The sequence below is a fragment of the Sycon ciliatum genome, chromosome 3 (genome assembly GCF_964019385.1).
Source record: "Sycon ciliatum chromosome 3, ocSycCili1.1, whole genome shotgun sequence".
Taxonomy (NCBI): domain Eukaryota; kingdom Metazoa; phylum Porifera; class Calcarea; order Leucosolenida; family Sycettidae; genus Sycon; species Sycon ciliatum.
The window spans coordinates 32,338,833-32,354,917 of record NC_088645.1 but is presented as its reverse complement, the minus strand read 5'-3'; the positions used below and the strand labels follow the sequence as shown (position 1 = coordinate 32,354,917).

At 44.9% G+C, this 16,085-nt stretch overlaps 1 protein-coding gene across 3 annotated transcripts; it reads left to right on the top strand.

The window, feature by feature from the left end:
- Positions 1 to 324: 324 nt before the first annotated feature.
- LOC135811982 (uncharacterized) lies at positions 325 to 15,698 on the top strand. Of its 3 annotated transcripts, XM_065325264.1 has the most exons (9): positions 325 to 659; positions 1,346 to 1,708; positions 8,276 to 8,581; positions 9,202 to 9,324; positions 12,613 to 12,684; positions 12,848 to 12,919; positions 13,461 to 13,535; positions 14,657 to 14,713; positions 14,928 to 15,698. In XM_065325264.1, the coding sequence occupies exons 1-9, from the start codon at positions 503 to 505 to the stop codon at positions 15,125 to 15,127; spliced, it is 1,425 nt and encodes a 474-aa protein (XP_065181336.1). In that variant the 5' UTR covers positions 325 to 502; the 3' UTR covers positions 15,128 to 15,698. The 3 variants fall into 3 exon arrangements, with proteins under 3 accessions (XP_065181336.1, XP_065181338.1, XP_065181337.1); XM_065325266.1 differs by lacking the exon at positions 12,613 to 12,684; XM_065325265.1 differs by lacking the exon at positions 12,848 to 12,919.
- Positions 15,699 to 16,085: the final 387 nt, after the last annotated feature.

The following is a 16,085-nucleotide window of genomic DNA, read 5'->3' as shown; positions in this document are numbered from 1 at the left end:
AATTTTTACCGTGGCCTAATAGCAGTGTTCAGTGTGCTGCGTTAGAAGTGAATGAGGGAATCTGGGCGCGTGTGGGGGAATCCCCAGGAGTAACCCTCTCCATTCATCGTGGTGCAGGTTTCGTTCATGCTCACTGTTTTGCCACGTACGTAGAATACTATAATTATAGACTATAGAGTATAGTAGAGTTGGCCACGCGTGCACGACGTGCACGCCAGAATGCGATCACAGAATGACCATCACTGGCAGCTGCTGCCCTGCTGCCCTGCTGCCCTGCTGCTATTTTGCTGGAACTGAAGCCCTATTACTCCACTGCGTGTGCAGCGCATTGCAAAGCTTGCCCAGTTGAACCGCTACGACACCTTGTGCGGTTGAAAGTGCTGTAGGTGCGAGGAAAGAGGCAGAAAGCAAGACATAAGGATGTGAATCGCCGTTGCACGTTGATGCAGTAAAAAATAGAGGGTCTTCTTCCACAACAATAACACTTCTCCAGGGCACCCAGATGGATATGACTCCTTTTTACTTGTCAGCGCGTCCACGTCATGGCATCAACATCGTTTTTGCCCGTGGCCATGTAATTGTTGCTAGTCTGACTTTCCTGTTACTGAGTGCGAGTCACCTCCGCGTTTCCGACTCTCTTGCCGTGACGATCAGTGATGGTGAGTATAGCATGGTTTGTGATAGCGCACTGTGTGCGGCGTATGGCTCTGCGTTCTTTTTACTCGAGCATAGCATAGGACATGGCCCGTGCGGCGGTAGTTGCGTAAGTCTGCCGACCCGGTGGTGCCGGTTGAACTTCACCTGGACATAAGTATTGCTAGTTTGCGCCATTGTGCGTGGCGGTCTCGCGAATGGTTAGAAATACGACAAAGCATATGAGTTGATGACTTCGTGCTTCCTCTGCCACTGTTTCTGTGTTGTTGCTTTGCATGTATGCTGTGTTCTGCGCGTGTCTTCTCCATGCTTGTACCTCTTGACAGCTACAGTCGCCACTTGGGGTACTTTCTACTTTCTACTCTTTGAGTATAGTAAAGTTTGCACGTCCGCGTTACAACCGGCTATACAATTGCGTTGAGAAACACAACCAGCTTAGGAAGTTTCGCATGTGCCAGGCCACCACCATGCCTGTGCTACCAGGGTGGCAGATGCAGCGCCTAACGGCGAGGGTGAGGTGGTAAGTCTCACAACCAATGCCCGACAAGGGGGCTAACCTCGTTAGCTGCATACACTCTTTGAGTGTATGCACATAATAATAATTATTATTTTTGTTCTTGGATTTTTTGATTTTGAACTGTGCTGTTTGTGGGTCGTGTGTTTTGCACTTGTATGTGCATCTGTGTGGCAGATCACCAGCACGAAAGGGCCAGCATTCAGCGCGTGGCTCGCGAAGTCTCCAGCACATCTCCCCCATGTTCCGGGGACCGGTCGATAGACATCTATGAAGACTACTGCGTGCCTGATTCCGCCACAAGCGTCCTGATTCGGAGAATCGACTGTGGAACAGGAGCAGAGATTCAGGTCTTCCCAGCCAATGACCCCAACAAGGAGCGCGAACCGGTTATTATCGGGGATGAGTACGGCGTTAGTCTGTTTAACCCGGGTCGCTTCGTCGGCACAAGCTACTTCAGGTGCATTGCCAGACCTCTTGCGCCGGGGGGACGCTATGGCGAGGCCACTTTCATTGTGAAGCCAAATGGTTATATAGAAGGTGAGTAAAACATGTACGTTACGAATAGTATGTCGCAGCACACTATAGGGTGCTCCCACTTTTTTTGCTCATTCGTGTTGGCCTCTGTAGTCTGTACTGGTTTGCTCATTCGTGTTGGCCTCTGTAATCTGTACTGGTGCGGATGAGATACATGTACAATGTACAATGCAATCGGCATGTACATGCAGCTTACATCATTCTGTGAGTTGCTAGCCCGCAGATGAGTAGGGCGTATGACGAAAATCCAAAGCATCATCCGCAAGGGCCTACCCATGCTACGTACCTACCTAAATCTCCGTAGTCTAAAAGCATGCACCAACAACAACCAAATACATTATTCTTACAGTCTTGTACATCGACGTTCACGTCAATAGCGAGCTTTCCGAATGCAATGTACATGAACATGTACATGTAGAGGCCCTATGCATCGTCCACCATAAATTCCTTTACAAGATACATACATCTATTATGTACATGACTGTACATAATTATGTTAGTCCGTAAAATACCTGCCCGAAATATATACCCCCTTCATTCTTTTGACTCTGTCTGTTGAAGTCCAACCAGACATGCATACTGCCCGACAAACAGTATGTGCATGTACTGGTTTTGTGCCCACAAGCAGCAGGTACATGTACATGTAGAACACATGTATACATGTACATGTACATCTACATGTACATGTATACATTTACATCTACATTGTACATGTATACATGTACAATGTAGATGTATATGTTAGATCAAAGTGACTTCTCCGCTGCACACAAGTCAGGTCCGAAAGTAATTAGTTAGTTCGTACCTGAAAGTCACCACCCGCCAGAAAGTTAGTACGGGTGAGGCCACTAAATAATTCGAAAGTCAGTACGTGTACGTGTACGTGTACGTAGTTATTTAGGGCCTGTCCACACTAGGTAATAAAAACGGCGTCCCGTTTCAGAGTACGTGACGTACACGCGGTGCGCTGTCCACACTTCGCTCTGTCACCTCTACCACTACGTGTACCTGTTCATTTTTGTCCGTGGATGCACTACTGGCAGACACACAAGTGACTTGTAGTTGTAGCGTGTTGTACACCAGGCAAGCACTCCCTGGCTTGGTCTAGACCTACCCAGCTAGCTACAAAAACGAGTGGCGGCCCAGCGATGGCAGTACTGACGCCGAGCGCATGGAACATCACCCTGATGAAGCTGAACTCTGTTCCAGGTACGGAAATTTGGCCACACTCTCGCGGCAGCGCAGCGTCACGGTCGAGGCCCGCTATAGCATCGCTTGATGAACTAATGGTTGTGGCCGCCGTGTATTTCCAGTAAAAGTCCCTGGCTTTGGCCTTCAGGTCGTCAATTTCGTTCATCACAACTGAACAGGGTTCTACTTCCTATCCAAACAGTTTCAAATACTCGCTCGTCAGTGAATTATCTCTCTCTCTCTCTCTCTCTACAACACCTTCCTCTTCACCAGACCCCGGGATTTCTCTGCATGTCCAGCCACGACTGTATCAATGTCGCCTCAGAGTCGTAGCTGAAACGGACGTGTGGCATTATGAAAACGGCAAAGCAAAAACAAGCTGCAGCAGCTGGAAACAGCAAGAAAAAATGCGATCCGAAACCTCCACCGATCGACTCTCACACAACAAACACTTCGAAAACGGCACGTAGATGAGAAACGTGCTTTGTACAGGGGTCCTCGACTCACGTTCCGCGTGAATCCCACGTTCCCCGTTATCGGCCATTTTTCGTCACTCACCTTGGCAACAAGCATGTTTACGGCGTGTTTACGTGGTTTTCTACCTAGTCTGGATAGGCCCTTACAGACTTTTACTGTAGTACATGTAGGTGGGTTGATTCTAGTGATCATGATATCTACTAAGTGTATACTAGTGTTGTGACCATGATCCCAGTGATAGATAATACAGTTCAGATTGTCTATAAAGAGAACACTAATCGTTACAGAGTCCTTGGAAAAATCCTTTTCTCTGCAAGTACAAGATGCTCAATAGGTGCAGTATCATGACTGTACTGTTAGAGACGGAAGAACGTTTTACACAGCCTGCCTACACGACAACGATATGAACAAGTCATGTCAAGTGGAGGAGGACATTGCGAATCCACCCAGCCATCATCACTTTGTGGTACCATTTGAGCGACGTTCATGCTCAAACTGTCCGTGCTCAAGTCCATGTGGTTCGTTCCTATGAAGTATAATAAACTGCAGTCGATTTACTTGACTACACAATGTCAATGTCATGATTGTGTTCACGTCCACACAGAAAGTACAACGCGGATTGTACTGACCAGTGGCAGTGACCAGGGTGCGTGTACTTGTACATGACTGCTACAAGTACTAGTAGTAGTACTAGTACGCAGAAAGCAATCCAAGCCAAGGGGTATCATCAAACACTTTTCAGCTGTCATTTGCCCTGATCATGCATGCCTCATGCGTGTTTCACAGCGTAGTACATTTCCGCTCATTTTCTTCTTCAACACACGCTAGCTGATCAAATGTGTTGTTCGGTGTACGGTTCAAAAAAAATTATCAAACACTTCTACAAACATTCCTGAGTGTTTCACAACAAGCTGCGTATAGACAAGAGAGGGAGAATGCCTTCCTGGCAAGTTCCTGCTGTCATGTATGGGAAGGATGCGCTACTACAACTATGCCAGCGTGTAGTAGAAACTGCAGACTGACTATAGACTACAATGGAACAGGACTATGCGGGCATACCTACACTGTACACTGTAGGTGTTGTGTGTGCGTGCGCGCGTGTGCGTGTGTGTGTGTGCGTGTGTGTATGTGTGTGCGTGCCAATCGGGCGGAAGGTTGACTTTTCCCAGCTCCTCAGTGTTTTGTCTGTGCAGCCTATACATGTATTATGGAGTCTAATAGAAGAGTAAAGCTTCGGGAATATTCGGTCCTTCTAGTGTGCAATTAGGCGATGCATACATGTACATGTGTGTGTACATGTATGTAGAAGGGTAATAGTTATTGTCTTATATCTCTGCCAACGATTTTCCAAGCACATTCGTCCTGTATAAGAATGCGAGGCAGTTTAGGACTTGCTATTACACTACATACGTTGTCGTACAAAAGCTCGATGCATGTCCCTGTGCGTGCCAAAGCACTGGTTGCAGAGGCTCAGGCTTCTGCCTTTCAGTACAGTAGCACTGCTGCGCGCATTGCTTATGTACTAATGTAGAGCCACCTGGTCAACTACTCACTGTACTCTGTCTGAGTCGCCTATCTACATTGTGCTGTCTAGGTCTTCTGATCATGTAATTGTTGGTGTCTTCCAAACTGCTACATTGTACATGTACTTACATTGTTACATTCTCCAGTCGACTCAACGCGGCCTCTGGGGCCAGAGTCTGAATAGATCAAGTGCTTTTTTGATTGAATACGACGCGGGGGAATTTCCACAATTCCCCACTTGAGCATGAAAGTGGGGCAGATGGAATGACCCCTACCACCACACACACACACACACACACACACACTGGATAGTGAATGTGTTCTAGTACCTACATGTACATGTACATGACTTGTAGTGTATGTTTTGTTGGACTTGTGCCATCACGCCATGATCGCCTCTCGTCCTTGGCTTCAGTCCAACACTGCACAGTAATGTAGTGGTGATGCAACCAATTCTGTTTTCTTCCAAAGAATATTCTCTGGAATATTCGATCACTTCACTCAATTAGACCAACCATTCATGTTGCATACAGATAATGTTGATAGGCAATACCCACCGGTTAAGTTAAAGAGCAGATTCGACCTACACTTGTTCATATACATGTAAGAACAAGCTTCACAGTTCTCGGAACCTAATTTCTACACTATCATCCACAACACGGCTCACGGGGTCAGGAGATACAGTATATGTACATGTAAAGGTTGGAACTAAACCACACAATCATAAAGTGCGAATTTTTCGAATATCCAATGTTGCTGTGTAACAGTAAGCATACTAATTTACTAGCAGCTCCAGTCGACACATCGAACTTACTCCTTCTGGACTAACCAAGAGCTGAGGGAAAACCCTCGTCGTGGCCAGCTTCATATTTCAGAATAAATGCAGGGAGTCATATTCGACTCCCTGCTGTGTTCAGAGTACGGTGTCGGAGGTAGAATAAGGATGTGTGTAGAGAAATAGTTGTCCATTATGCATGAATAATAATAAGTAATTTGGGGATCACCATACAGAGCATGCAGAAAGAGTGTAAGTGATTATGTGATTGGAAGGTCAACAGGAATGGGGGAAGCAGTCTCTAAGACCATTCCCGTCACATGCTGTCTACATTCGAATATTCTTTCTGGAGCCGGTATTCTAAAAAAATTCGAATGATTCAAATATTCTTCGTATCACTATAATGAAGAATGTACAATGGAAAGATGAAGTGATCCTCCAACAACATGCATTTACATTTTTAACTACTATCAATTGGTCACTACTGCATCCTCTCTACTTTTGAGAACGGGTTTATCCACAACACTATTCGCGTGAAACCATGAAGCAAGAGTCAAAGCAAAAAGACAACCCAAAATCGGAAATAATTAGAACACTCCATTGAAATGTAAAATTGAACACAAAACGTCAACAGTAGTTTAAGCTTCGCAAGAAATCGTACTCGTTGGTGTTATACATGTACGTTGAGAAACTCAACAAGCTCATGAGCAGGTTTCGCTCGCGTCAGGCCACCACCGGTGCACCGTGGCTGCTGAGGAAGTTTAGCTCGTGCCACGCCACCACCATGCCTGTTATTATGTAATACCAGGGTGGCAGATGCAGCGCGTAAAGGTGAGGGTGAGGTGGTAACTTTGACAGCCAATGGCATGCTCGACAAGGTGGCGAACCTCGTACTTGTAGTCGTACAGTCATGTACAATCATGTGGCTGCTTCCTGGTCCTTCCATCCTCACTCCGAGTAGTGAGTAGTGTGTATACATGTACCCAGTTGACGTTGGGTGTCAGCGCAGTTCCTGGCATGTACAGTACAGTGGTTCACGCATGCATCACCGCATTGACATTGTGCTAGCACAGTACACGCTCCCAGCGCGGGTCTCGAACTCGGGACCTTGTGATTCGCTGGCAAGCCTGCAACCACTTGGCCGAAGCGCTGGTCATCATAAATGTAGTGCTCCAGTCGATTCAACGCTGCCTTTGTCACTCTGTGGCCAGATTCTGAATGGATCATTTTCATTAGAGACAAACTGGGGGAATGTCGACAACCCCTACTTGAGCACGAAAGTAATAAGCCTGTATACTTTACTGGACTGGGAATTTTTTCCAGTACCTTTATTGGACTTGGGCCATCATGCCTTTGACCTTATTCAACTCCAACCTGCGACAGCTGCTATCAGTACGTCTTTCAGCCAGGTATCAGTACGTTTTTCAGCCAGGTTCTTGATGATTTGATCGACTCAACTAGAACATCCATGTAGTACTGCACTGTACAGGGCATAAAACACTGTACAGCACTTGTACTTGTACTTGTAGTCGAAAGTCCTGAACCACGCGACACAGTCCAGTGTAGTGGGGATAGCAATCATTCCAATCGTATCGGCAGATTTCCGGTACACTCGCACCCAGACAGGGAAAAAACAGTGTAAAACTCTAATTTTGTTTTCAGTGAAACTGCGTAGTAAGTTGCGTAGGCCGACCATGCACTCAAGGCACCCTAAAAATGTGGTCACAGCGTCCAGGTGACAATTATCCTTATACAGGGTCATTTGACAGGAGAAAACAACCTTCGCTCCTACATGTACATGTACATGTAGATCATGGGTACTAGTTGATTGGTTCTCTAGTAGAGGTTGTCGCCTAATAAGAGTTAGCCTTTGGCGGGTTGTGATCGGTAAATTGCTGGATTATGCTTTCCATTATGCCCAAATAATTAATTACGCCAGTGATTATGCTACATTATGCTGGAATTAGGCCAGTGATGGTGCTATAATATAATGCTGCTGTCCAATTAAAATAAGGGTATGGTAAGCTCAGTACAAAACAGCCCTTGGCGGATTATGCTCGGTAAATTGCTGAATTATTTATGCTTTCCATTATGACCAAATTGTGCCAGTAGTTACAATGAATGCTATATGATGCTGGAATAGTGCCAATGATGCTGCTATACTGTGCCCTTGCACTCTTGTTGCATTACGCAACGTTACAACGACTCTGGCACCATGACAGCACTGCTTATAGGGGGTAATATTCACCAGGTTATTTCCTGTAGCATGCCTAAATACATGTATTATGGCTATGCCTGGAGCATTAATCTTCAGCCAACATCGTAAGGTTATGCCGACTCTTTGGTCTCAGAAGTCCTTTATGCCAGGGCATAATATTTAGACAAATTTCGAAGATTAAGCCAGAAGATATGCCAGCATAGTTCGCCAAGGGCTAATCAGAGTGGTCACAGAGGTTTTACCATGCTTGAACTGTGAAGGACAGGAAACGCCCCCCCCCCCCCCTCTCTCTCTCTATCCCTGCTCCCTTCTCTATAGCATTACTATTAAACTCATGTACTTCTCGTATGAACCGCTCTTGCTTATTATTACTTTCTGCTTTCAGGTATCTGCGATATCGTTACGAATGGCGGCTGCCCCCCTTTGCCCACCACCCCCCCTGCTCAACGGACAAAGATCAGCGTGCCTCCCATTCGCACTACTCCTTTTTCACCCACTGTGCCTTCAAGTGTAACCACAGCGCCTCAAGTTGCAACCCCTGTGCTGTCCAAGCCCGCTTCCACTACGAACGTGGACCGGCTCACCGCCAGTAGCGAAGCCACTAAAGCAACCACCATCCTAGCTACAGCCCCAGGAATAACGTCGGCATCGACTAAAGGACAAGATTCGTATACTACAGGCATCCCTAAAGGTACAGGTAGATGATAGTAACGTTATTAGCAACGAAAGTAATTGTTTTATGCTGGAATTTGGCAATGCTGAAAGGCATGTGCATGTACCGTGCCAGTTATGGACATCCGACCTTGTAAGTCGGGTTTGTTTCCTGAACCAGTACATTTGCACAGCACCCTGCGTGGCTTTGCTTGATTCTACATGCAGGTAATTGCATAATGCTGTTGTCAAACTCCACCTGACGACAATTGGCCCCTTTCAACTGGTGCAAGGCTGATTTTAAAATCACAGTAGGTTAATTAACGCCATGCCGCATAAATAATTACACTGCCGGATACAGCATAGTATTGCCAATAAATGACATTTTCTGGAGGACTCTTGATTTTACCACCCAACATTGGGTCCGCAGATTCTGCTCCAAAAGCAGTGAAATTGGCAGAACACAATGGCAGTATCTTCCTTGAATTCCGCTTCACTTCTTCATCCCCACAGTGTATATCAAACATGACGATTGTATGAAACATACATGTACCTGGCAATTACCAAATGATCTTCTGCCAGCGTGGTCATCATCCGCCAAGAGTTGTTTCTTCGTATGCTGATTGACCCTCTTGTTTATTGCGTCCACCGCTCGTACAGGTTTTATCGCCCTCATCATTATGTCGAGCATTGCCTGCATAGTGTGCTCCGTCCTTTGCATTCTTCACGTTGTGCATCCTCAAAGGAACGTAGAAGAGACGGAACAGAAAGCTCCTCCAGAAAGTAAGTGGTAAACTGGAGTGAATACCAGACACTTCCAAATTGCATGTGTGCTCACACTGGCTCTCAGTGTAGAGACCTGTAGCTTTGACGCTGCATCATGCATCCCGGCCTGTGAAGACAAGAATGTTTTGTTTAAATTCAAGCTAAGTTTCTACATTCGCTTGAATCAAATAAATTCACGGTTCATTTGAGACTCAGTTGGACTTGATTTTCCGCTTCTGTAAGAACACCACCATCGTCAAGCACGTGACCTGCAAAAAAAGAGATGCAATGGGAGTAGATTGCACTGTACATTCCATTCACTGCATCTTTCCTTCCCTCGTGCCCTTTTCTGGACCCCCATAGGTACTCATTGCCACACTCCCCCATGCCCCAACATCCACATACACCCAAACACATTACCCCCCCCCCCTCCCCGCATACACACATACCCCCCCCCCCCCCGCACACACACATACCCCCCCCCCCCCACACACACACATAGCCCCAACCCCAAACAAGTACATGTACCCCCTCCCCCCCCCCCCCCACACCCATACATACGCACACACAACACAACAACAACATACCTTGACCTTGACCTTGAATTTGCCCATTGCATACGCAATGATAGCGAATGTCAACATACACACACACACAGATATAAAAAACACACACACACACAGACACACACATACACACACACACACACACACATACACACACACACACACACACGCATACACACACATACACACACACATACACACACACATACACACACACACACACATACACACACACATACACACACACACATACACACACACACACACACACACAGACACACACACATACACACACACATACACACACACACATACACACACACATACACACACATACACACACACATACACACACACACACATACATACACACATACATACACACACACATACACATGTACATTATAGTCATGTATAATCACTCAGCTACAGCTATTATAGACACACGAAGTTTTTTCATTAAGGTGGCAGACTACCCAAAATTCGCTGAAAAATCGAATTTGTAAATTCATATTGAGTGCTACGTCAGTTGAAAGAGCTTGAATAGCTGCAAATTCTCTGAAAATTGTGTCCCGATCTGACCAGCCGTTCAAGAGTTATGGCCGAAAATGTGCCCTTGCAAGGAAAGATTTTTTTGTTGCGCGCTGTCATTTGTTGGTAGCACTGTATTTGAATGTGAGCAGACAATGCGCAACTTGTCGCATCATGAAAACACGCGAAAGTGTGCAGAATTTTGCTCCAAGTCCAAAAAGGTCCAACAAATCACGTTAAAAAAACACGCATTGGGCTGCACGGCGGCGGGCTTCGCCCGCCGCTGTGCAGCAGGACTTTTGCCAACACCCTCGTGACATTGCAGATATGTGGCTTGATTATTGTAGTTGAAGTTGATTTAGTGACTTTGGCAAGTTTGAGTCGTGTCAAGAAGTCAGGTAGGATTCAGTACCAGGCAGTGCTGGAACGTGAGTGGTAGTCTTTGCCGATTTTGGAGGGTATCCTGGATTCGGTTTGAAGCGCTGTGGAAATGGCTTGCTGTGGAGGTCCCAGCACTGGATGTTGTATCAAAGGTACGACCTCGTAGCACGCCCTGAACCTAAAAAAAATCAAAATTTGACTTGGGTCTGTGGGAGTCTGTGACGGAACGCCCACTCCTGCCGTTGTGACAGATTCCAGGGCCACGTTGAAGGGCCCTATCCCACCGACCATGGCTGCTTCTGGACGTTGTTTTAGGTTTGAATCCTGAGCACGGACAGAATTAGCTAGAAAATTTGGAAAATGTAAATGTATTTGTTTGGCTCCTGAGTGGCTTGCCAACCGTGGCACTATGCCGGAATTTTGAGTTTTTCCGGCCTGTAAAGCCTGTCAGTGAGGCGCAAGAACTTTTAAATCATGTCCAGAGGGCCAGCATATTGGCAAGAGTGCGTGGTGCAAATTTCACTCTAATCCATTGAGAGACAGCAAAGTTACGGTCAATTGAATGCCATATGAAATTTAGGACCAGGCTGCTACCTTAAAACTGTTGTCACCTCGCAGCCTGTTCAAACACCAACTTCTAGATTCCATTTCCTTTTTTTGGCTGACCCACACACCCACATGTATAGAATTGGCCTTAAAAGCTGCCTTTCCACTAGGAGTGAAACGGTTGCCCGGAATGAGGGTTAAGTTTACAAACGGATATGAGGCTTAATTAACCGGCGGGGTATCGGGCACCCTTTAGCAGCCAATAGTTACAGTTATTATACTATAGCCTTCCGCATTTCGTACCAGGAGGACAAGCGATGTCATGCCAATCACAGCAAGTACACTACATCGCGACAAGCCCAGCAAGTTTCCCCTGCAGTATGAAAGACAGAGGGAGTCAAAACCTCCATCCCAGGAAGGCGGCATTGCATTCTGCGAAAGGCAGTGTGGAAACCGGATTCAAAACCGAAGTGAAGTTCCCGCATTCTCTTGCAATCCAGTACGGGACTGCAATAATGATGATGAGGGGACTAGCTGGTCAGGATAGTTTCGAGTATAGGATACTTCCATTTCACGGTTGAGATAGTTATGATAGTGGTGATTTGAAAACATACCGTATTTCCTCGATTAATAGACCCGGTCTATTGTTTTTTGAAGAGGGTTGGACCCCCGGTCTCTTATTTGGGCATAGTCCATTATTTCAGCACGGTCCACTATATTTTCATCGGCCGATCGCTGGAAATGGTGGATTTTTAACACGTCATAATAAGTTCTATTAAAAATCCACCATTTCCAGCGATGTGCCGATGAAAAGATAGTGGACCATGCTCAAATAATGAAAGAAAGCACTAGCCACTACAAAAATTGTAGTTGCGCAACCGAAAATCGCGTCCTTTTTTGATCCACCACGTGCTTTCTTAGTGTGCATGCGCAAAGCGATGAACTCAAATAAGAGACCGGGTCTCTTATTCGGGCATGGTCTACTATTTTTCCGTGAGGCCTCTAGGAGGGTCTACTATTTGAGCATGGTCTATTATTCGAGCATGGACCATTAATCGAGGAAATACGGTGATCAGTCATTGTAATATAATATTGCCGGGAGGGGGGGGGGGAGGGGGCGGTCTGCTTACCTCCGCAAGATCTCACTCATATACCCGCTAAAAGCTTCATGCGAAGAGTTTGGCTATGAGGTTGAGGTTATGCATGAGACTTTCATGTCAAATGAATTCACACAACCAAAAATCTGACTCAATTGACTGCATGCATTATCTGTGCCCTGCAGCGCCTTATGATCAGGAAGCCCGTAGTCCACCGCATTCGGCACAATATAGTGTGTCCAGCAATTCAAGTTCTGGTATGGTTTGTTGTGCTTTTCTTGGCGTGTCTGAGTTGAAAGAATTCCTCCATTAGGGCAATGTCGGACAGGTTGAGGTTATGCATGAGACTTTCATGTCAAATGAATTCACACAACCAAAAATCTGACTCAATTAACTGCATGCATTATCTGTGCCCTGCAGCGCCTTATGATCAGGAAGCCCGTAGTCCACCGCATTCGGCACAATATAGTGTGTCAAGCAATTCAAGTTCTGGTATGGTTTGTTGTGCTTTTCTTGGCGTGTCTGAGTTGAAAGAATTCCTCCATTAGGGCAATGTCGGACACTCATGTATGAAAGCCGAAGAAATTTGAGAAATGTTACGGTGCAGCTACTATTGAACTAGAACTTGGATTATCTTTGACTTCCAGCATGTTTTCAGGAAGGACCGTCATTGTATACAATGTAGATGTCATGATTACTATTTTATACTAGTAGTCTCTTATTCCAGTTTCATCAGTATGTTGAAGTGCTGAACACTATTGAAAATATTATGTTATTTAGGATTTTTTTTTTACTGAATACCACAGTACCATCAGATGCTGCACAGAGGGGGCGGTGGCATATTGGATGGAAGTGGGGGCGGGGCAAAAGTAACTCCTCCGACCAAAGGTCTCGGAATCATTGTTACTCCTGTGCGCCAATAATGCTTTTATGACACCGCACTTGGACCGAGTCATTGTAGTTATTCCTCATAGCTTCATATGATTAATTTGGCAGGTTTCGTGTTGTGTCTTCGGTTTGTGCTCTGTAACAGTATCATGCCGTACCTCTCCGGACCATTCCCAACCATGGCTGGCCAATCGTACCAGTACAAATCTCTCACCTGAGGGTAAGCATCCACATACTGATCTACGCCGTGGATGTGTGGATGCTGCCAGCAGATAATTTCATTTCAGACTCCTAGAAGCAGTTCCCTATTGGATTATGTGTGTTTATGTTTGTTCGGTGTATTGAAATTTTAGGTGTGAAACAGACGCACCGAAAGTACCGAAAATAAAAGTACAAGGAAAATTTGTGAAATTACAGTATATTCTAAACAAGGCAACCTGCTGCAAATAGTATGGATATGCATGATTATAAGTAACAAAGATTGAGATCGATTACTTATGGTTCGTAAAGACCACCTGACGAAAAAGCGATTACAACAATTTCATAATATTTCTTTAGTGCCCATCAATTCGCATTCGAAGGCTATAATTATAGTACTATAATTATTTCAAACTATGTGAAAAAAGAGCCATACACAAAAGTTAACACAACTCTGAGGATTCCTTCAAAGAGATCAACTATCATTAGTCATAGTAAAGTAAAAGGATTAAGGAAGTACAGGTAACGCTATAATGTCCACTAACAAGACCAAACAATCAAATTCATAACATGACCAGTTGTTTCAAAGTATTTGACAATCAGCTCATGCGATAACATTGCACAAAACTGATGGACAGTACTATAAATTAATCATTGACTCTCAATCCAAGTCTATCATTATTAATTTTACTTCGTTGAAGAAGTTTTTTGAAAAACGAGAATTACACTCAATAAAGGCGTGTGAGTTATCGCCACTTTATGCATGGATCCTTACCTGGATGAATTTTACATCATCTTGAAAAGTACAATGTTAGTGTTGAAAAGATTGTATAGTTGAACTCAGCTTAGACAAACAGTCATGTACTGCAAGAAACAGGAAGCCATAGATCCTCAATCAAATCAAAAATGGAACGATACATCCATGAATCGGAACACAATGTCCATGTTTCGGATCACCGAGCCGTGCATAAGCACATATATGTACATGTACGTGTACATGTAGGCGATGCTTTGGAATATTGGGCTGGGTGTGTGAAATACGATGTATATCTATTCAGCATCATAGTGCTTAAAGCAATCATAATCGTCATGTTCCTGGATTTCTGAAATGTTCGTGTCTATTGCGTTTGCTCACTGTTGCAGCTAGGAAGCCAGCCACGAACACAACAGAAGCCAACTCTTTCTTTACGAGTGCTAAAGGTAAAAACATTATTAAATTTAATGGAATAGTGCTACAGTGCCGCACTCGTACTTCATTCATGCTGCCCATGTAGCAACTGTTCACTGGACTGTGGTTCTGGGCTTCTGAACCAATTGTGTACATAATAATTATAATCATAGTTTTTATGGAGGGCTGCACGATTTCTAATTCTGGTCGTTGCTATTTCTTCTTTATTTCTCTGATCTTCTTCAGAAAGTGTCCAGCCATCAAGTGAGACACGTGATCTTCATCGGGATGTTCCTCAGCACAATCCACATGTTGCCTTGGCGAATCGGCGATTACATGGTGTTTACGATGAAAGCAGCAATCAGCAACACAGTAGTGAGCTGGCTGTGGCACGATCGCCTTCTTCTGCTGTGGAACTGCCGTGCCACATCAACACTCCTCCATAAATACTTGATCGAGGACATACGCTGCCTGGCAATTGAGTTGACGACAGACAACAGCTTGGTAACTGCATTAGTATGAATGTGATAGAGTGTTCCAGCCTGGTGTGTGTATTGATAAGCTTGTGTATGCGTGTGCAGATTGATAGCTATTATTTGCATGGTATAATTGTGTGAATCAATCGTATTTGTCTGACCCATCATTCATCCAGCAGGCCACTCGTGGTGTGGCCAAAACATGTTCAAGGAGGATTTGTTGTTTTCAAGTTTGCGATTCCTTTAGCTGAGCTATTTCCGAGGCCTATTTATCCCCTAGAACCGCTGTTCAATTTCTATACTATTACCTTGAATGTCCAAGACATCATTATGTCGGAGGATCCAGAGCCAAGGATACATTAATTTTATGGAAAAGAAAAGGACACAAGAATTACACGTTACGCTAAAATGTTCACTAACACCGCGAGTTACTTTTAAAACAATCATCTCATGCGATAACATTCTTTTCTTCTCTGTAGACTTCATTTTTGGCACTTTTTAATTTTTTTAAACAGTTAAAAAGATGAGAATGGCACGGTGATCAATGGAGGTTGTGCGATTACATAATCAGGTGAGGTGCTTTTGGCACAGTCTCCGGCTCTCAGCACATGCATGATCATTGCTGCAGGGGTGATTCACCCTGCATACATTGTGCCCCACAAGCAGGTGCCCTGACTCACGCTGTGGACACAGTGCACAAACGTGATTCCCCTGACTCACCACCATGGCACCTTTTCGCAAGACTTCTGTTTGATTTGTTGCATCCTATAACTAACCAAATTCAACACAGATTAAGTAGTTTCGGTGTGCCAGCAAATACATCTCAAGCCTGATTTTCCCAGAAAGCTCATAAAACAAGGAAAAAATACATTGAATTTCATCGGGACACGAATGAAATCGACCTCTGAAATCACAGTTATTGTACTGG

Coding starts and splice junctions, on each gene's coding strand:
- LOC135811982 (XM_065325264.1), top strand. CDS start 503: ATGGATATGACTCCTTTTTACTTGTCAGCGCGTCCACGTCATGGCATC. Junction 1,709..8,275: donor GCCAAATGGTTATATAGAAG/GTGAGTAAAACA, acceptor TTCTGCTTTCAG/GTATCTGCGATATCGTTACG. Junction 8,582..9,201: donor TACTACAGGCATCCCTAAAG/GTACAGGTAGAT, acceptor CCGCTCGTACAG/GTTTTATCGCCCTCATCATT.